Source organism: Vigna angularis, chromosome 7 (assembly GCF_016808095.1).
Source record: "Vigna angularis cultivar LongXiaoDou No.4 chromosome 7, ASM1680809v1, whole genome shotgun sequence".
Classification (NCBI taxonomy): Eukaryota; Viridiplantae; Streptophyta; class Magnoliopsida; order Fabales; family Fabaceae; genus Vigna; species Vigna angularis.
In genome coordinates, this window is record NC_068976.1 from 35,366,794 (window position 1) to 35,388,813 (window position 22,020).

The following is a 22,020-nucleotide window of genomic DNA, read 5'->3' on the forward strand; positions in this document are numbered from 1 at the left end:
CCCTCTTTGAGCCTTAAGCCTATTTTTCTTGTTTCCCGTCATTGTCAAATGAGAAAAGAAGAAAAACCATATGTTCCTTACCTTAGGAAAGAAGAAGGAGTAATGGATTCTGTTAGAAGTAAAGTAAGGAATATGTGTGTGGGTGAGTACCTCACTGATAAGTGCATATTTATGCCCACATTTATGCTTTAAAATTCAAATTTTTTGCTGAATTCATGTGCTTGAATGGTTGATTTTAAGTGAATTTATGATGATTGGAATTGTTGGGTTTGGGAATAAAAAGAGACTTAAAAAGGTGATTTTAGTTGCATAAATTATTCTTGGAAATCCTTACGTTTATTTGTGCAGCTGAGAATATAAGTTTTATTGGTCCAAATGGCAATTCAAGGCCCAAAATCAAATTTTGTTTGGAAAATAATATATAAATGGGCCAAACAAACAGACTTTACCCTTGCACCTCCTAAGATCCCTACATACACTCATATTTCTGAAACAGGCCAAACAATCAAGCCCAAACACTAAGCCTTTTCTCCTGCATCCCCTAAATTTTCCTACCCATACCCCTCCTACCACTAAATAGTCAGACTTCACCAGATCATGCCACGTGGCAATCTACCATTAACAAATTGAACCACCCAGATGATGCCACATCACTAATCCTTTCACTTACTAGTGAACCAATCAAAACACGTCACCTCAACCCTAACACATGAGCATCATCTTCTCCAAAGAGAAACCCTAATTCCCAATCCAAACCATAGTCGCCGTTTTGCCTCCGCCAGGCCATGCGCTGTTAGTCGCCACCGTACCATGCTCACCACCGGCCAACCTCTTCGTCTTTCTCGCAAGTTCCCGCTAGCCGCCGCGGATACCAGTTAGGCCGCCACTATGAAGCCGCCACCATCTTCCTCGCACAACACCACCGTCAACCTCCCTCACCGTGAAGTCGCACCGCTACTTTCTTCCACCGTCACCAGAAAGCCACCATCATTCTCTCGCAATCCATGTCGCCACCACGCCGCAGATCCAAACAACTAGTCTTGCCGCCGCATCACACCTCCGCTGCGAGAATCTTCAAGCATCATCATCATTTTGCGAGTTCCATCCTTCTCAACACACAACCATCACCGAACCTGCATCAGAAAACCAAATCGCGACACAGCCCTCCTCGGGTGTTCATCATCATCACCGTGCCGCGACCACCACTAACCTCCATCGTCTTCGCACCGCGAGCATTTGCAAGAAGAGAAATCCAAACAGCGAAACCCTCAGCGCGCTATTCTCCAATTCGCGACGCAGGTAGAGGGTGAGGGGGAAGCTTTTCCCCAATCTGGAAAACCCTAATTTTACGTAGGGAGGAGCCTGACACGTGTCAAGATCCCATTGGTGCATCATTTTTTAGTCAAAGCTGGTCAATTCTGTTGGAATTTGGTCAAGGTTGGTCAATAGGGGTCTTTGTGCAATTTAGGAGAATTTAGAAGGGGCTAAAGTGTAGATAGAGGAAATTTTAGGGCATTTGTGCAATTTTGAAAAGTCCAAAAAGATAAAAGATAAAATTCAGTTGTTGAAATAATTTAATTTGGGAATATTAACAGAAAATATCTTCCAAATAATGTTATAATTATCTAAATCTTTTAGTTATTTGGAGGATATAAGATAAAAGATTCTGTCAACTGAATATTCAGAGTCCAAGCCCAATCAAGCCCTATATAAAGAGACCTAGGGGAGACTTCACTTCACTTCATTCATTCTCTCATACTCCTCTCACTTTTCTTTCATCTTGTATTCAACTCCGTTCATGGAGAGCTAAGCATCTAGGGCTATTCTGTTGTAATTCCATGATGGATTCTGAGGTTACGTTCAGTTAATGTAATTGTTTATTTTGATTATTGATTTAAGTTGTTCTCTCTCTATGTCTTTCATCTCTCTATCTTGTTGAAAGTAAAGATTTTTGCATCACAATGTGTTTGAATCTACATGCATATTGATTATATGAGTTCTAGGGTTTCTAGGTTTAATTGAGAATCTACTTTGATTTAATTTAGAAACTTTCATATGATCAAATGGTTTTTACTATCAATTGAGAATGTACTTTGGCTGGTAGTAATAATTTCAACTATAATGATTTGAGAATTTACTTTGATTGATTAACTTTTAACTTGGTTAGGAGATTTAAGAATAGACATGATTAAACACAATAAAATTTGATTGAGAATGTACTTTGGTTGAATTTATTGTGAATAATCTAGAAAGGTTTTGCATTTGATTGAGAACTTACTTCGGTTAAATGCATGATCGCCCTCAAATTAATTAAGAATGTACTTTAATTAATTTGAAACTTAAACAATAATCAATTGAACAATTATCCGTCAATAACCGATGATGAATCTATCTTGGAAAAACAATGGAATTAGCCTATTTAATCATAACTATTTTTAAGTTTCTTATTTGTTATTTAAACATTCTCCAAACATTACTTTTATTCTTATGGCTTTGCATTCATAAGATTCCAATATTTAAAAGCGATTCCGTATTCATTGGGAGACGACTCAGGGTTACTTTAACCCTATCTACTTTCTTGAATACTACTTGGCAATACTGAAGTTGCCTTGAAAAGTAGTATTAATTTGATAGCTTCAACGACAGGCTATCACTCACCCACAAAATAATAAAAGAGGCAAGAAGGAAGATGAAAAGTTGGAGTTTTAAAAAGGAAAAAAAAAGTAAATCTTCCTTAAAAGAGCAAGAAACAGATTTGTTTTTGAAATCAAGTATCATTACTCTTTCTATATCAATTTCAAAAACTCAGAAATTCCAAGAAAATTTCCTACCTTTGTCTTGGCCTCAATATAACCTTTAAAAAAGTCCTCACGGTCAATAATTGCATGTTTTCTGAAGTGTGTGAATGTTAAAGTCTTGCTAAATATTAAGGGTGTATACTTTTACATGGGTATTTTGAGTGTAAACATAAGCAAAAAACACTTGAGAGAGTTGGGGAGAAATATATACATTTTGACTTGAGTGTTATCTTTCATATTTGATTTTCTTGGGAATTCAAAAAGGTTAACTGATGTGTGAAGAATAGAGTGATTTCATTTGCATGTCCATGACAAAGTAATCTCTAGATGATTTATCTATGTCTGATGCTATTCATTCTTTTGATCCAAATGCGAATATGGAATAAAATGACCCAGAACAAAGTCTTGGAATTAATTAATTTTTCCCAGGAGTGCAAAAGGATAAGTGTGAGGGTGTGATGAGTGCATATTTATGCCCACATTTATGCTTTAAAATTAAATTTTTGATGAGATTCATGTGCTTGAATGGTTGATTTAAAGTGGATATGTGACAATTGGAATTATTGGGTTTGGTAATAAAAAGGACTTAAAAAGTGATTTTAATTGTATAAATTATTCTTGGGAATTCTTAATTTATTTGTGCAGCTGAAATGACAAGTGTATTGGTCCAAATTGCAAATTAAGACCAAAATTCAGATTTTGTTTGGAAAATAATATTCAAATGGGCCAAACAGGCAGTCTTTACACTTGCACCTCCTAAAATCACTACATACACTCCTATTTATGAAACAGACCAATAACCAAGCCCAAAAACTAAGCATTTTGTCCTACACCCCTTAAGTTCCCTATTCCTAACCCTTCTAAACAAACTCCACCAGATTATGCCACGTGGCAATCCAAATCCTCCACTAACAGACCAAACCAACCACAACATGCCACCTCATGCCTCTTGCCACGTCACCCTTGTCTTCTCTAACAAAGAAACCTTAATCCAGGAGAACCCTAGTGATGACAAATTTATGAACACCGAAAAACGGCGCCACAAACTTGTTTAACCCTCGGCAAGTGTGACCGAATCGTATCAAGTAATAAACTCAGTAAGACCAAGTACCGTTCTCCCAAAGGACTCACGGCCTAGTTAGTTATATGATTTGTTGATTATTTAAGACTTGTGAACAAATTCTTGTAGTTTTAAATGCAAAAGACAATAATTAAACATGTATGCATGAGTTTGATCAATGGAAAAGAGGAATACAAACACGGAACGAATTATATGGATGAGTATGTTGTTGGGGAAATCAATTTCATCTTATGCACTCTCATGTATTTTAGGAATTCATCATTCTTTTCATCAACGTTAATGCCGCTCTCTAAATTACCTTAAACCCAATGTCTCGGCGAAGAAAGCCTATCCTTAATTACGAGTTCATACAATTCCTAACATTCCTAATAATTAATTCTGAAGCACAGAAGCTTAAAGGCAACCAACCCTTATATCCCTATGTCTAGGCGATATTACTTTTGGGAGAATTTCCCCGGATCTAGATTTTATCGTATGTGTCCATATCACTAAAATCAATAATCATGACATCGAATGAGTTAAACAATGCATGCTTTGGGCAAAGAGGAAAAACCCTAACTAATGATGAAAGAAAGCATGTATCAAAGATATGATGTTTAAACCCAAAATTCCATATATGAGAGTTTCACAAGATTACATTGATTCCCCAACAAAAAGAAGAGTTTAGTTCACCATATTCATGGTGAAACTAGATGAACAATAATGAAATAGTGAAAGATAGAACCCTAGAAAGATGAGTAGGTAGCCTTAGCATCCAAGATCTTCCTCCAAGGGGTGGAAAGGTGTGTGTTTGCTTCGTCTCCAGCCAAAGATACAAACCCTAGAAAGTCCTAAAGCTTATATACTATCCGCAATATTACAGAAAAGTGGGCCTAAGCCCAAAATATCACCGCTCAACGGTAAACTGCCGCTCACTAGTACCAGCGCATAGTCAAATCTCCCCTCAGCTGCATTTTCACACCTCAACGGAGCCAACGGGTGTTCTTGAGTGCCGCTCAGCGGTAAACTGGCGCTGAGCGGTACTTACGGCTTCTCTTCTTTTGCACTTTTTGAGTTCTTTTCTGATTCCATCTCTATCCTTCTTCACTTCTTTCATCAAATTCACCTTAAAACCTGCATAAAACATTGAAATCAAGCATAAACATGTCCAACTCTCTTTTTTCTAAAAATATGAACAAAAGCATGATTCTAAGCTAGTTTCTAAGTGTTAAAGGTTGCTTTTAGTATCAATTTTAAGCATGAAAATAACAGTTTTTCAACTGTTATCAGTGCCTAACTCTAAGTGTACCCTACAAGTATAAATTAAAGCATATGTTTGTAAATTGAATACAATAATCAACCTATTCAATATAAATTTAAACAATTACACCATACTTACCCTTTCAGTAAGTTCTTTGTCCATTTTACTATATCTTGCACATTTTTCAAAACACAAACAACTTAACTTTCAAACTACAACAAATTTTAGATTCACAAAATTAGTCACATTAGTTAATGGTAATGGAATGAAGACAAAAGGAAACATTTAAGTCAAGTTTCATAATTGCATTAAGTATCAATAACAATCTAAAGAGAGAGCATTGACACTCAACATGCTATAGATATCGTGACGGAGTCCTACTATGTCATGAAAGATGAAAGGTAAAAAAGTGGCAATATAGAAAAAAGGTGCACATGGAAACAACTTTCACTAATGCAGATATATGATGGTAATATCGACTTCTTCCAAATCCTTGTAAGTGGAAATCTTCTATGCAACTTTCTTTATTTTAACCCTTTTAAATTTCTACACTTTATTCTGAAGTCCCATTACATATATATCACCATAAAAAATAGGAGAAAATACACGTTTTTTACTAGGAAATTAGTCCTCTGTTAAGTTTTGACTTGCATAGGGTGCATCTCATAAGATAGTGCATGGTTGTAAATAGTGATTAGATTCATAAAATTAGTCACATTAGTTAATGGTAATGGAATGAAGACAAAAGGAAACATTTAAGTCAAGTTGCATAATTGCATTAAGTATCAATAACAATCTAAAGAGAGAGCATTGACACTTAACATGTATAGATATCGTGACGGAGTCCTTCTATGTCATGAAAGATGAAAGGTAAAAAAGTGGCAATATAGAAAAAAGGTACACATGGAAACAACTTTCACTAATGCAGATATATGATGGTAATACCAACTTCTTCCAAATCCTTGTAAGTGGAAATCTTCTATACAACTTTCTTTATTTTAACCCTTTTAAATTTCTACACTTTATTCTGAAGTCCCATTACATATATATCACCATAGAAAATAGGAGAAAAATACACGTTTTTTACTAGGAAATTAGTCCTCTGTTAAGTTTTGACTTGCATAAGGTGCATCTCATAAGATAGTGCATGGTTGCAAATAGTCAAAATAAGGACAATTGATTATCTTGTGTAGAATATGTATAGGTTACTCACTAATTCGTAAAGCAATTTATATTCATTAATAACTAATATTAATTCAAAGAAAAACTTTGGTTAGTGGTGTTGCACATGGGACTGCTAAAGAATGTGCCATCTTCTGCCTCTATAGTCCTTTTCATGAATTTCACATTCATCTTCTTCAACTTCTTCTCCATTGCTTCCAAATCTTCGCACTAACAAAAAGTAACCCCGGATTCATAAAAGATCAAAGTTATAGTTTTTCCAATAACTAGCACTTAATCTATACCTGAAAAGATATATGGTTCTCTTGGGGATCTAAGTGTTGAGAATTGGAAGGCAATCTCTGATCTTCTTCTTTGGACTGAACCAAGTGGATATCAACTCCATAGTTGAACAACCTTGCACCCTTAGAGTCCAAAGCTTGGGGCCTCTTAGTCTGAACAAATCCCAACACCTTTGTGTAGAAATCTATGGATTCCTTCACATTTCTGCACAGCCTTGAAATGTGGTTCAAAGCCATCAATGGAGTTCGGTTCTCATTTCTTGAATCCTCTGCCTTTCTAGCAATTTTTCTCTCTTCTCCTTTAACCACTTTTTGTTGCATTTCATTCACGGTGAAAACTTTCAGCTTCAATTCTTAAGTGTTTAAGAAACAGTACATAAAAAACAAAGTGAATCAATAAAAAAATTGTTTTTATGAAGCGGTGACAACGTTTCTGCCTCATCTGGTTGTTGTGTTGGACTGCAAACAATGCGGTAGGGTGCATTCTTCCCTTATCTGCTACTTTCTCAGCCCATTTTCTTCTATAATGGCATGAATAATTTCTTATTGTAATATTTTTGTCAGTATTTTGTATTTATAAAAATACCTTAATTAAGAGCTCACTAGTGCAGAATTGGCCTTTAACGTCCCCCCACAGACGTTCGTCCACAAAAACGCCAACGTAAGTAATTGACCGGTGGCATACCCGTAAATAAGTGGGACTGTAGACATCCGTTGTGGGGGTGGGGGGGGTGCAGACGTCTATAATATTATAAACTTCAGGGCCCCTCCAACGGACGTTTAAGAGGTTGAAACAATTACCTCTTCAACTTCCCAGTCAGGCCCTTAAACGTCTGTTGTGGAGGGGGGGGGGGGCGGACGTCTATAATATTATAGACGTCTGGCCCCCCACAACGGACGTTTAAGGGGCTGACAGGATAGTTGAAGAGTTAATTGTGTTCAGCCCCTTACACGTTTGTTCTGGAGGGGGCCGGACGTCTATAATATTATAGACGTCCGACCCCCCCACAACGGACGTTTAACGGCCTGACAGGGAAGTTCAAGATGTAATTGTTTCAGCCTCTTAAACGTCCGTTGGAAGGGCCCCGGCGTTTATAATATTATAGACGTCCAGCCCCACCCATAATGGACGTTTAAGTTGCTGACAGGGTAGTTGAAGAGTTAATTGTGTTCAGGATCTTAAACGTCTGTTGTGGAGGGGGCCGAACGTCTATAATATTATAGACGTCCGGCCCCCCACAACGGACGTCTAAAACCCCCCCGCGAATATCAATTTTTAAATGCAAAACACGTCATATTAGTTATGGCCCCGACGTCTATAATATTATAAACGTCGGGGCCCCCAAGTACCGGACGTCTAATGCCATTTATACTAAAACGACGAACCCGCGAGGAGTTACGCTCACTCTTCATCGTCTTCCCCACGATTTCACTCTGCGACATTGCATTTCCAGGTGCGTTTTCGCTCTTTTGGACCGTTTAAATTTACTTTTAACCCGATTAAATTGTTCTGTGATGAAATATCTTTCATTTGAACCGATTAAAAATCATTTTCGGTGCGTTTTGGTGCAGTTTCTTGCGTGTTCTTCGGCGGCGTTTTTGACTGTTTTTGGCCTACGTTTTAGGTCGTGCCCTTCTCGATTTCCCTTCGTTTCATTTGGAATGTGCTTTTCAGGTTAACTTCTTCGTTGATAATTTTTTTGTATGCATGTTATTGTGTTTTGTGTTTTGTGTATGCATGTTTTTGACTTTAAGGTCTGCATGTGTTATTGGCTTTTGAATATGCATGTATTAGTTGTGTTATTATAATTGTCATGTTAGAATATAAGTATCAAATCATTGAGTGACACTTAGTTACCGTTTGAAATTTAACACAAACGATTAATCTTTTAATCGTTTGTGTTAAATTTTGAATTGTCCGATTGGACAGTTTGAGAAAATTAATTTTCATAATTTGCAATAACATGTAAGTTGGAGTTTATGGATAAGATTGATAAAATTTTGGTTCAGTATTTGTGTTGTTCTCTGGATGCATATTTGATTGTGGTCATCGTTGACTACTCTCATTTTGTGTATTTCGGAGACGAATGCGAAATGCTGCCGAAATCTTATCAATTTTATGATGTAGACTTCTTTGCATGTGTCTTAGCAAATTATGAAAATTAATTTTTTTGAATGGGTAGGGTATAACCTTGTGAGAGTTAAAAAACTTATACTGATGATTTTACGAACATAGTATGGATCGAAGCTAGATGAATGAACGTCACATCAGTGAAGAATATGATAAGGGTGTTTCAGAGTTCTTGCAATATGTTGAACAAAATGCTAAGTCTGTGAACGGGACATATTTTTGTCCTTGTGTTCGTTGTCTTAATCAAATACGGCAAGACTTAGGCAATGTGCGTGACCATCTATTCATGTTCGGCATAATGTGGACTTATGCTTCTTGGACTTGGCATGGAGAAGTACTAGACCAGCCTATCACGTCACGAGGAACAAATTATGTGGAAGAAGGGATGAGTGATCATTTAGAGGACATGATACGTGATGCCGGTGAAGATAATTTTGGAAGAGCTAATTTGTATGATTCTCTTATAAATGATTTAGAGCAACCGTTGTTCCCAAGATGCTCGAACTTTACACATCTGTCTGCAACTTTAAAGTTGTTTAGTTTAAAAGCAAGGAATGGATGGACCGATAAAAGTTTCACCGAGTTGTTGGAGTTGTTGAAGGAGATGCTTCCCGAAAATAATACTCTACCTATTCGTAATTAGGAGGCAATTTTTTTTTTGTCTAATGGGTCTTGAATATCAAAAGATACATGCTTGTCCTAATGATTGTGTTTTGTACACAAAGGAGTTTGCTTCGCTAAAGTATTGTCCAACATGTGGTTTATCCCATTTTAAAAAGAAATCTGACAAAATGACTACTAATGAAGGTAATGATGGTGCACCTGCTAAGGTGATGTGGTATTTGCCTATAATACCTAGGTTCAAACGTATGTTCTTTGTTAAAGAAGATGCAAAGAACCTTAAATGGCACTTTGACAAAAGAAAGTGCGATAATCTTCTTCGACACCCTACTGATTCACCACAATGGAAAAAGATTGATGACAAATTTCCAGAATTTGGTGCAGATCCAAGAAACTTAAGACTGACACTTGCAACTGATGGTATGAATCCTTATGGAAACTTAAGTAGCAAACACAGTTCATGGCCAATTATGTTGATGATTTACAATCTTTCTCCTTTGTTGTGCATGAAGAGAAAATATGTGATGTTGTCCATGATGATATCGGGTCCTAGACAACCTGGAAATGACATTGATGTTTACTTAAAACCTTTAATTGATGATTTGAAATTGTTGTGGGAAGAAGGGGTGAACGTGTTTGATTCACATGTTGAGGAACAGTTCCGTTTGCGTGCAATGTTGTTTTGCACTATAAATGATTTCCCAGCGTATGGAAACTTGAGCGGTTATAGTGTTAAAGGTCATTTTGCATGTCCCATAAGTGAAGAAAACACTAGTTACCTTCAATTGAAGCATGGTCAGAAGACGGTATATACAAGACATCAAAAATTCCTTCCTCGTAATCATCCTTATCGTAGATTGAAAAAAGCATTTAATGGAAGTGTTGAGGTTTAGGTTGTGTGCAGACCCCGAAATGGTTAAGAGGTGTACAACGAAGTCAAAAACATTGACATTGTGTTTGGAAAACATCATAAAAGTACCTTTGCAAAAAACATTTGGAAGAAACGATCAATATTTTTTAAGCTTCCATATTGGTGTGAACTTGATGTTAGACATTGTATTGATGTGATGCACATTGAAAAAAATGTTTGTGACAGTGTCATCGGAACTTTATTAAATGTCAAAGGAAAGAGCAAAGACGGAATAAAAGCACGACAAGATTTGGCTGACATGGGAATCCGATCTGAGTTACATCCACAGATAATAGGAAGACGCACCTATCTGCCCCTAGCCTGTCACACACTTTCTAAAAAAGAAAAACAAAGTTTTTATAACTGTTTAAGAAGTGTGAAGGTTCCACAAGGTTATTCTTCAAATATTAGTAACCTTGTTTCTATGCAAGACTTAAAGTTAGTGGGTTTAAAGTCTCACGATTGTCATGTATTGATGCAACAATTGTTACTTGTTGTTATTCGAGGCATATTACCTCCTTCTGTTAGGGGTATTCTGACACGTTTGAGTTTGTTCTTTAATGCCATTTGCAAGAAAGTTGTTGACCCTCAAGGTTTAGATGAATTGGAAAATGAAGGAATAACACTACTATGTCAATTGGAGATGTATTTTCCACCTTCCTTTTTTGACATCATGGTACATTTGATTGTTCATCTAGTCAGAGAAATTCGAATATGTGGGTCGGTCTTCTTAAGGTGGATGTACCCAGTTGAAAGATACATGAAGATCTTAAAGGGATATGTCAAGAATCAGTATAGACCAGAAGCTTCAATCATAGAGCGATACGTTGCAGAAGAAGCCATTGAATTTTGTTCAAGTTATATGCCATCTTGTGAACCCGTGGGTCTTCCCAAGAGCAGACATGAAGGAAAATGTAAAGGTAAGGGTGTTCGAGGTGTGAGAATTCAAAGTGTTAGCAGAAAAGAAGTTGACCAAGCTCATTTGTACGTCTTAAACAACACTGTTGATGTGATTCCTTACATTTCTGACCATGTTAATGAAATAAAGGCAGCAAACCCAAGAATGAGTGAAAAATGGCATCTTAATGAACATGTGAAAACCTTCTTACAATGGTTTAAGAAAAAGATTTATGCGACTCCACATGTTTCTGAAAGTTTATTGAGGTTATCTCGTGGGCAGAACACAGATGTCATTACATATGGTGGGTACTATATAAACAATATTTCTTTTCAGACAAAGGTAGAAGATGACAAAAGTAGAGTTCAAAATAGTGGCGTCACACTACAAGCTGAGGCTGTGCACTTTGCTAGTTCTAAAGACAAAAATCCAATCACAGCATCCATGAGTTATTTTGGGATAATACAAGAAATATGGGAAGTTGATTACGTCACTTTTAGAGTACCAGTTTTCAAGTGTAAATGGGTTGATATAAATTCTGGTGTCATGATAGATGACTTTGGTTTCACATTGGTAGACTTGAACAAGATGAATTACACTGATGAACCATTTATCATGGCTAGTCAAGCAAGACAAATATTCTATGTAAATGATCCAGCGAATAAAAAATGGTCAGTGGTTTTAGAAGGAAAAAACATGCATGGACATGATGATGACGATTCTCTTGATATACTTGAGACAACATCTGTTGCAGCTAGACCCATTGAAGACCCAGTTGATGACGTTGCCGATGTCATCCAAGCAATTCGTAGTGATCACAATGAAGGGATTTGGGAAAAAACAATATCTTAATAGGTTGTGATATTTTTTGTATTGACTTTATATGTATGTTCATCATAATTGAATTATTACTAACCTTGTATAATTTTTCAGGTATGTCGGCCTCAAACTCAGGATCGGGACAGACCGGACGTGGTCGAGGCGTCACACGATTGACAGATGTGACATCCAGACGCGTGGATGGGCAGAGAAGACATGTTGACATCGACCCCAGATCAGGTCATCCATCAGGGCCAAATGCCGATAGGTTTAGGAGTTATCTGGGTAAGTTAGCAAAAAGCCATGTCTCTATCCTTCATGCAACTTGGGATGACGTCCCAAAGGTCGACAAGAACCTCTTATGGCAAGATATTCAGGTATGTTTACTTAAAAGTTTTGTGATATACTTATTTCTTTCATGTTTTCTTATCAATAACATGTTTTTTGTTTTAAACAACAACATTATGATATTCCAAACACAATACAAATTAGAAAGAAAGTGTTATCGCATATAGCGATAAGATGGAGGGATTTCAAGACAAGGCTGACACGACTATATGTCTTTGGAGACAGGCAACATGAAAATCCATGTCAGCAATATACCTTCACAGAGGAGGACTGGATACAGTTTCGTGCATCTAGAGAGTCTGACGAATGGAAGGTATGTCTCTTAACATCTGAAAAGTCTTTCATTGAGTTTTTATGATTTGACACTTATTTATAATATGGTTTAACAGGGTAAAAGGTTAGCCGCCCAAGAAAGACAAAGGCTAAACGATGCATCACACTTGTTATCACGAGGTGGTTATGCAAAACTGGAAAAGAAAATTAGAAAGTCTAGAGCAGATGCCTTGGGACTTGAGTCGCCGGACCTTGCACCTGCACCTGCTAGGTACGAGCTGTGGAAGGCTGCTCGGACTAAATCTGATGGGAACGTGACATCTTCCTCAGCTGCCTTGATCTCACAAAGAATTGTAAGTTCAAATTCTAAACAGGTTTTTGATTGTGTATCTATCACAACATGTCTTCTAAGTACCTTGGTTTTTTTATGTGCATGATGAGTTGGTTGAGCAGCAGACTCAGGGAACATTTGCTGGCCAAGGTAGGGACGACATTCTAACAATGGCCATTGGAAAGCCCGAGCACCCAGGACGTGTACGTGGAGTTCCTGGGGCGATTGGTCTTCGTGACTACTTTGGCCCTACATAGAAAACCACAACATCAATGAGTCAGGAGACACTGAGGCAGATGAATCTTCAGTGGGAGGAAAGACTCAACCAAAGCATGAGATCAATGGAGCAACGATTCATGGAGCAGCTATAAGAACAAAAAAAAAATACAAAGAGCGCTTGAAGAGAAGCTGCATTCCATGACGCAAGGCAACATGGGGACCGCTGAAACTCCCACACCACCTCGTGTCAACACTAGAGGATCATGCTCTGCTGTAGAACCTACTCAGCATAGCGGTCAATATGAGTTGTTGGTTGATGGGGATCCCCCACGCATTGTGGCTGTCGGACGAGTGCTTGAGGGAGGGCAGACTATTCATGGTGTTCCCATATTACCCCACCATGTGCGTGTGACGATTGACGAGATTCGGGATCCCCAGGCTCAGGTGCCTGTACCCACTCCAGAAATTAACTTTGTGGGGGAGGCCATAGGATCATTTATAGCCTGGCCTAGAGCATTGATCATGTCACACATTGCTACTCCACAGGTATAATGTCTTTTATATTAGTATTTCTATGTTTATTCTTCAAATATTTGTTGATAACTCTTGGATGAAATTCTTATCTTCAGTTCACACGTCCTCAGAAGCAGCCAATTCATGATACAGTCATACATGAAGATGATGACATGGCTGAAGCGGAGGATGATCCTCTATCAAAGCTAATGACAAGATTACCCAGGTTGAAGAAAGAACCATTAGAACTATACTAGGATTTGAGAGTATTTGGTCTTCCCCCACATGTGCCAGTATATATCACATTGCCTGATGCATTGAAGGTGATTGGGGGAGACAGGATGTTGAATATTTCCATCATTAAACTGTGGTGCATGTAAGATAGCTAATTTTGTCTTTCATATTACTTTTATTTAGATTCTTATAGTTTCTAACAACTTAACTTTGTTGTTTTAGGTACATGGACACAATCGTTGTAGACCAAGTGATGACTTGGGCCAAAGCCCATCAAATAATTAAGGTTAAATACTAGAAGTAGGGTTAGAAGAATTCAAGAAGAGCTTGAAGATATGGACACAACAGGGCACGTTCTTTTCCTTCAATTTTAGTGGAGTTTGAAGATACCAAGAGAAGGGGTAAAACTGTCCAGTTGATAGTCAAAGTTGCTAGATGCACCACCATTCTTTGCTAAGCACACCACGACAGCACCCCTATCCCTCAACATCACCAGCTCATGTGCTGCTTTAGTTTTAGCACGTTTTTCATAAGTCTTCCACATTTTACACATGGGTCATGCTCTTTCTTCCTCGTTGCAGCTTCATGAATCACATATAAATTCATGGTAGCCATCCTTGTAAAGACACTTTTGAGAATATTGAATTTTACTCTGCTGATGCATTTTCCAGCAACTAAAACTCTGTCCAAAAGTCATTCCAATGAGCTTCCCTTCTCCATCTAGCTTCCTTCCAGTGGAAGGACGCCTGAGCTAGCTTCCCACCTCCCAAACAGCTCTGCAACCGTAACTTACTACACTGTCTTTTCTCTCTGCATCTCCGCTGCCATCTCTGGATTCAACTTCCGCTGCATTCAATCTGTCTCTCTTGCTAGAGCAATGTCATCACCAAGGTCGGTCTTCCATGTACGGATTTGTTGAACCTCAGACCATTCAACCTTCTGGTAACACACTTGAAAACAGACAATATTATTTGCAAACATGGATGGATGAGTCAAAAAGAGACGTATACCTTGTGCCATACATTAATGGGTAGGTGTTGTTATATGTAAAAGTTCATTATTAAAGTTTCCTTAATTAGTTAAATAACTATTTGTCCTTTGTGATAGGTTGCACTGGCAGTTGATGGTCATCATTCCCAAACAATGTAAAATTATATGGTTTTGTTCGTTGCATAGGAAGATGAAAAATTACTTGAGAACAATGCTTCAAGGGTAAGTGTTTCTCCAAAAATGACTTTGAATTTGATGTTCACCTTAAACTTTTATGATAAATATAGTTATATTAATTTTACTTTGTGTTTTCAATCTGTACAGAGTTATTGGTAAATCTCGAGGTCAACTGGTTCAAATTTTGCATCCAAAGGTTGTAAGTCATTTATAGTTCTAATTCATTTCCTATGTTATTGAATGATCTAAATTCTTAACTATTTAGTTTGTCATTTTAGTGTAACCAACAACTAGATTCATGTGAATGTGGCTTCTATGTGATGTGTTGGATTAAGAGCATCATTCGAGCTGTCATTACAGATGACTGGAATGAGGTAATGATGTATACCTTGAATACATTATAAATCAAATTCATCTTCAAACATATATGAAACCATAATGAATATTTCTTGAATTTTGCAGCGCTTCAAGAGTACATCTCCTATACCAAAGGACACAATTAGGCAGATAAGGCAAAAGTGGACAGCTTATCTTCTACAAAGATGGAGTTAGGAATAATTTTATTTGTTGTTGAACATTGCTTAGTTTTAGTTTAAGTTTAATCTTGATAGTTTTGGTAGTGGATTATTTTTTACATTAAGAACTTTCTTTATATGAAACGCATATATATATATATATATATATATATATATATATATATATATATATATATATATATATATATATATATATATATATTATACTATATTGTTCTGGGACAATTTTCTGCTTTTCAGGTGTGGTTTTATTACAAAAATAAATTAATTTAAAAAAAAAAAAACGCCCAGTAGACGTCTGTTAGTGCACTTACGGACGTCTATGGACGTCTGGCAGTGCACAAACAGACGTCCAACCCTATCCCTAGAACAAAACCGTTTAGGCATATGGCCGTCGGGGGCGATACACCTTAGACGTCTTTGTGGGTGACGTTACTCAAACGTCGGGGGGTACACAACGGACGTCTATGTGGACGTCCGAGGGGTACACATCGGACGTCTATGTGGACGTCCGAGGGGTACACATCGGACGTCTATGTGGACGTCCGAGGGTACACATCAGACGTCTACATAGATGTCGGGATTGACACATCGGACGTCTACATAGACGTCCGTTGTGTAGCCCCGACGTTTGAGTAACGTCACCCACAAAGACGTCGGGGGAAGGTCGGACGTCAAAAAGCCAAAAGAACGGATGTCTAAAGCCCTTTCTGCACTAGTGGCTATTTCAAATAAATAATAAATTACAACGAGGTTTTATATTATAACCATCCTCACATGATGCGGCTAAAACTCAATCATCTTAATTGCCAATATCACAGCCGCATTAGATCACATACCCTATCAGCCATGATTGCTCTACAACATTCCTTAATGTATCTATGATGATCACAATTACAACTGCAATTAAAACCCTACTCAAGTTCACAAATAAAAGCTTCAAACTCATCATACTTAGAAAAGCATATCACGAACAAATAGTTTAGATCAGAATCTTGATATATCTTGACTCAAACTAACTTAAACCTTAAATAAACATCAAAATCACATTAAAAGGGACACATATGTTCAAAGTCACTTACGATGAGGCGAAGAAAATGGAAACGCTAGCAAGACAATGATTCGAAACCCGTAAACCTTCACACGCACAAAAATGATGTGAAACCCCTAAAGCTTCACACCCACGAAAAACCTGTAGAACCACCGATTGATGAGGAACGACACAATTATGCGAGAGAAAAAAACCGAAGGACAGCAACAATGAACGTCCAATAACAATGGAGAGAAAAAAACCTAACTCAACAAATGTTCGAACAACATTAACGAAGCAAAGAAAATTTTTCCAAAAAATTTTACTTTTCCCACTTTACCCTCACTTACTCTGCATCTTTTTTTTTTCAAACGATGATGTGGACCGTGTCAAATGAATGTTACTTCCACGTCAGCGTGTCAAGATATTACTTCTCTTTTGAAATGGTTGGACTCTATATGAATCTTCGTTCTGGTTAAATGATTTTCTATCCCTGCATATTAAGCTCTTGTTATACTAAGTGATAATCTACATTCAGCGTGTCAAGATATAACTTCTCTTTTGAATGTTACTTCCACGTCAGCGTGTCAAGATATTACTTCTCTTTTGAAATGGTTGGACTCTATATGAGTCTTCGTTCTGGTTAAATGATTTTCTATCCCTGCATATTAAGCTTTTGTTATACTAAGTGATAATCTACCTTCATTTTAGTAAGGTGAATAATGTTTTTCTTTTGAGTAAAAATTGAATGCATGAGCTTCCACGTAGTGATAGAAATCGCCCTAGCAGATTCCTGGTACCTTCAACAAGTTTCATTAACTTTTACGTAAGTTCCAAAACTAGAAAGCCAAAACCAGAGACGAAATGTTTTGAGTTATAACACAAAGATTGAACATCAGTAGATCGAACAAAGAATGAGAGAGCCAAAACCAGAGAGCCAAGATCGAACACATTCTTACCTCGACCTCGACCTAAGATCGGTTAGTGCAGGAGCGCGCCAGAGCACCTCGACCTCGCTCAACCCACAAATGCCTCGACGCCTCGACGCCTCCACCTTGACGCTCAATAAAGCAAGAGAAGACAAACATGAAGCCAAACAGTAGAAGACGAACACAAAGCCAAGTAAGAGAAGATTGTGGTGCGAGAAAGGGTTTAGGAGAAAATTTGACGAAGGCGAGGAGGGAGGTTAGGGTTTAGATAATTTTAGAAAATTAGATTAGATGAATGATGACTGAAGGCACGGAGAGGGGATATTGGCTGAGTAAGTATTCCAAAATTAAAAAAATTAAAAAAAAAAGGTAGCTGCGATTTTAGAGATAAACCACCAGTAATTATTCAGGATTTCTAAAACCGCCAGAAAACAACCCCTCTTAAAATCAATTATTTTTGTAGTGAATTCACCCCGTATATCCTTTTGGGTTTTGAGTTTGGCTTAATATTGGTATTAATTTTCTTTAGATACAGTGGGTCCCACGCTAGAAATTTTTGGCACTTCCTTTTGCCCGGTAATGTAAGGATGCTTGCATAATGATTAATTAAAACCAATCTTGAAATTTCATGAGATAAAGTATTCAAATACCACGTACGATATTCATTAGGGGTGGGCAAATCAAACTAAACTGCACTGCACTACTAAAAACTGTATTGAACTAAAAACTAGTTCAGAAAAACTAAACTGCACTAAAAAATAGTTCAGAAAAACTGAACTGAACTGCTTTTGTTTTATTAAACTGTACTGAACTGAACTATACTTAACTGTAGTAAACTACACTATAAACTGAACTGAACTACTAACTATACTAATTTTGAACTGAATTATACTAATTTTAACCAAGAATTGCACTAACTATACAACACTAATAACTACAACACTAACTAGTAAATTTGAACCAGAAATATGATTCGAGGAGAGATTAAGCTCCAAAAATCTGAAGGCAAGCCAATGATATTGTTGTGGCTAAGATCTAGAGTTTGAAGTTTGCCTAGCTTGCCTATGGTGTTATCAGGTACAGTGCCAGAGAGGTTCATACCAGAAAAGACTAAGCCAACAACATGTTCTCTATTGGCATCACAAGAAACCCCTTGCCATGAACAGACAGAAGCAGATAAATTGTAGGCTTGTGAGGATGCTAAACTCGTATGCTTCAAGAACACAGATACAAAAAACTCATCAGTATTTGGTTGCTAAGATTCCAAATGCTTGAAAAAAAGTACCAAAACCAGAACAGAACCAAACACTCCCAACCCCATCAAGGAGTGATGTCGGCTACTTGCAAGAGATGCAAGCCAACAGAGGAAAATGCTCCCTCAGAACTTCAAAACATATCATCAAGCATGGATTTTACAGTAAGAAAAATCTCAGCCAGGGAAACAACTTTTTTACCGCACAAAACAGTGAAAGAAAAACATGAAATGTTGTTCTGTAGCATCATATAATATATTATACTATGCTATAAATGATGATGTTCCAATTCAGTAAATGTGGTTGCTGTACCCATAATTCAAGTAGAACTTTAACTTATATGGTGATTATTACCATTAGAAAATGTAGAATCTGAGTCAAAACATGAAATACTGGAATCATCCAAACGACAAAGGGGAAAGCTTACTTCATTTCATGTTTACAAATGTTACCTTTCTCAGGCACACATAGTATAACTTTCCCACACACATCTCTACTGCAATTCCAATATTTATATTAGACTTTTCTCTAGAAAAAAGGTAATCATTGAAGACTTGAAGCAGCCACACCATGAAAATTTTCCAGAATGTTCCTTATTTTTTATCTAACAATTTAAAATAAAAACTCGGGGATAAAAAGGCACCCTTCTTTGTATTCCTTTGAAAAGAATGCATTACCAACCATATAATCACCATAGATCAAAGAACATATTTAATTTACTCCATTTTTTCTCTAAGGAAAATAATAAACATGGCAGGAACAGAACAACAAAAGTAGATAACAGTTATCATCGTTTGTGTTGATGTGATGAAAATGAAGCTAAAAAAACTGTCACTAACTTCAATAAGGTCCTCACTCACACCCAACTCCTTGAAACTTCTAACAAATACAAAGATCAATATGTCTCTTCTACTGTAAAATAAGCAAGCACATAATTTCTACCACTCTAGTAAAGGCCAAACTCACAAAATCAACTCCGATGGTGCTTATGTAGCTTTCAATGTATGAATCATCCTGTAGCAAAGCATTGAAAAACAATATTAAGCATTTGTGTACTATTTCCAAGACAAAACAACATGAAAAACAAAGCATTAAGGTTATAGTCTTACGCACATGTACTTTAGATAACTAACAAAAACTGCACACACATTTTTTATTTATTTAATTTATATATAATTATACAAAACTCCTCTATGCTGATATTGGCTAACAGCATCCCCATATTGAAGCAGGGTTGTGATGTGAATCCAAGATGAAGGGGAAAACCTTGGCATAACAGTTCTCACACATTCACCACAAAAAGTCCTTCCTCCAATTAACCTCATCATTGCTGAAATAGAACCCATCCTGAGTGACCATATTATTAGCTAAAAAAATAGTACAGGGGCTATTAACTATTATTAGTTTTTCAATTAAATTACTGATAACAGATGCATGATGGTTCAGTGCAGATAAGTTTAGCTCTTAAAAATTTGAGTTTTACCTTACTGAATCCAAAAAACTAGTTCTTAAAGTAAGAGGAGTACATCATTTATATATTCCATTGCTCATATGCTAATGAATGCATGATTTTTAACACTAACCATAGAATCTAAATCCCTATAGTGAGTTATGCAGTTATGACATGGTTCAAGAAGATAATACCCATCCCTGCTGTAGTGACTACATACATATTCTGTTTAAGGAAAAATAAGGACTCAACTTCCAAAAAGAATAAGATCAAAATTTGCAGTTGGTGACTCCTACCTACTGATTATCCAGCCACTTAATACCATGCCAAATTAAATTGTCCATGTGATCCCAATTTCTCAGTTATGAGAACTAAAAGACCATTGAGTCGTATCATAAAACATAATTCATATACTTACATTAGCGAAATAAAACTTTAAATTGAAGATTGCTTGGGCTAATTAATTAAAAGTTTTTTTCTCTCCTTCAAATTCCTCAATTTTCAGAAGGGAGATAAACTAAGTGAAAGGAGATTTTAGCCCCCTCCATTCCTCTCTGCTTCCCTCCTCTTCATGCTGTTATTGTCACTCCAAATGCCATCAAACACATAATTACCTCAATGTCCCTTATGTTAAACACCATATCAAGTCACCCAAACTATCCCATTTGCACAAAGAATGCTTTTATAGAACTAGAAAACATACAAACTACCCAGTTCCCAGAGTTAAACACTTTTGTATAAAAGACATAAATCAACAGTGCGAACTTTATTCTGCATAGATTCTCTTTCTCTATTTTCTGTAGCATCTCTATTCCCTCCGGAAACCAGATTTGATTAATCAACGGAATAATTCACCATGTTAGAAGAGTTAACAAAGACAACTAACAAGACAAATCCTAGTACTCTCACATAAGCACGGACTGAAATTCAGGTGAATTGTGTCTTCTGCAATTCATGAAACGAGACAATTGCGAATGAGATAGATACCTTCGAAGTAGAACGAGGGGACACAGAAATTGTAGAGAGTTCCACGTGGAGGGGGAACAGGGAGGTTGAGCAATCCACTCTTTTACCCAGAGAGTGGAAAGGAACTCCGAAAGGGTATGTAGAAGAACCTTCGACAGTTCGGCGACGGTAGAGTGCGGCAAAACCTTCGACAGCGGTGAGCCTCCGACGACGGCGAACCTTCGACGGCGGCGAACCTTTAACAACGTTAACCTCGACGGCAGCCTTCAACAACGGCAACCTTCATCAGCAGCATCGAGTGAGATGCAAGGCAGAAAGCAAAATGAAGGTGTGATTGGGAAAGGATGTATAAACCTAAACTGCACTGCAGTTAACTGTACTTAATATAAAATAGTTTAGTATTTTTAAACTGTACTATTAATTAGTTAATTAGTTTTTAGTTAACTGGATTATTAGTTTTTTAAGTTTAAAAAAGTATGGATTAACTGTAGTTTAAGTATTTTAAGTTAATTCTGCCCAGCCCTAATATTCATGTATACGTTGGCTTCATGTTTCTGTTGGGGTGAAGGGATAGTCACATGTGAATCACCGTTTAATACAAATTTATCTTTTATTATTATTATATTATTGTTTTGGATTGTAGGAATTCTCTTTTGATTTTATTTCCTAATTTCATACTTATTTTTTTTCTCGGCCTATTTCTTTCAGCCTAATTTTATTTTAATCTATTTTAAGGTTATATATTAATGAATTTCTATATATTTCGAAAGATACATTAATAGTAAATTTCGAATCTAGCCTAATATCGCT

At 36.9% G+C, this 22,020-nt stretch overlaps 1 protein-coding gene across 1 annotated transcript; it reads right to left on the bottom strand.

Moving 5' to 3' along the window:
* Positions 1–6,370: 6,370 nt before the first annotated feature.
* On the bottom strand, positions 6,371–14,423 carry LOC108336708 (glyoxylase I 4). The gene is made up of 3 exons (XM_017573172.2): positions 14,270–14,423; positions 6,586–6,935; positions 6,371–6,511 (listed from the first exon to the last, which is right to left on the bottom strand). Exons 1-3 carry the CDS (start codon positions 14,421–14,423, stop codon positions 6,371–6,373), a joined length of 645 nt encoding a protein of 214 aa, XP_017428661.2.
* Between the last annotated feature and the right edge of the window lie 7,597 nt (positions 14,424–22,020).

What these genes read in the sequence shown, in the direction of transcription:
- LOC108336708 (XM_017573172.2), bottom strand. Translation starts at nt 14,423, where the DNA reads ATGTGGAAGACTTATGAAAAACGTGCTAAAACTAAAGCAGCACATGAG. An exon ending in CAGTTTTACCCCTTCTCTTG is followed by an intron (nt 6,936 to 14,269) that starts GTATCTTCAAAC and finishes TAAACACTTAAG; the next exon opens with AATTGAAGCTGAAAGTTTTC. An exon ending in AGAACCATATATCTTTTCAG is followed by an intron (nt 6,512 to 6,585) that starts GTATAGATTAAG and finishes ACTTTTTGTTAG; the next exon opens with TGCGAAGATTTGGAAGCAAT.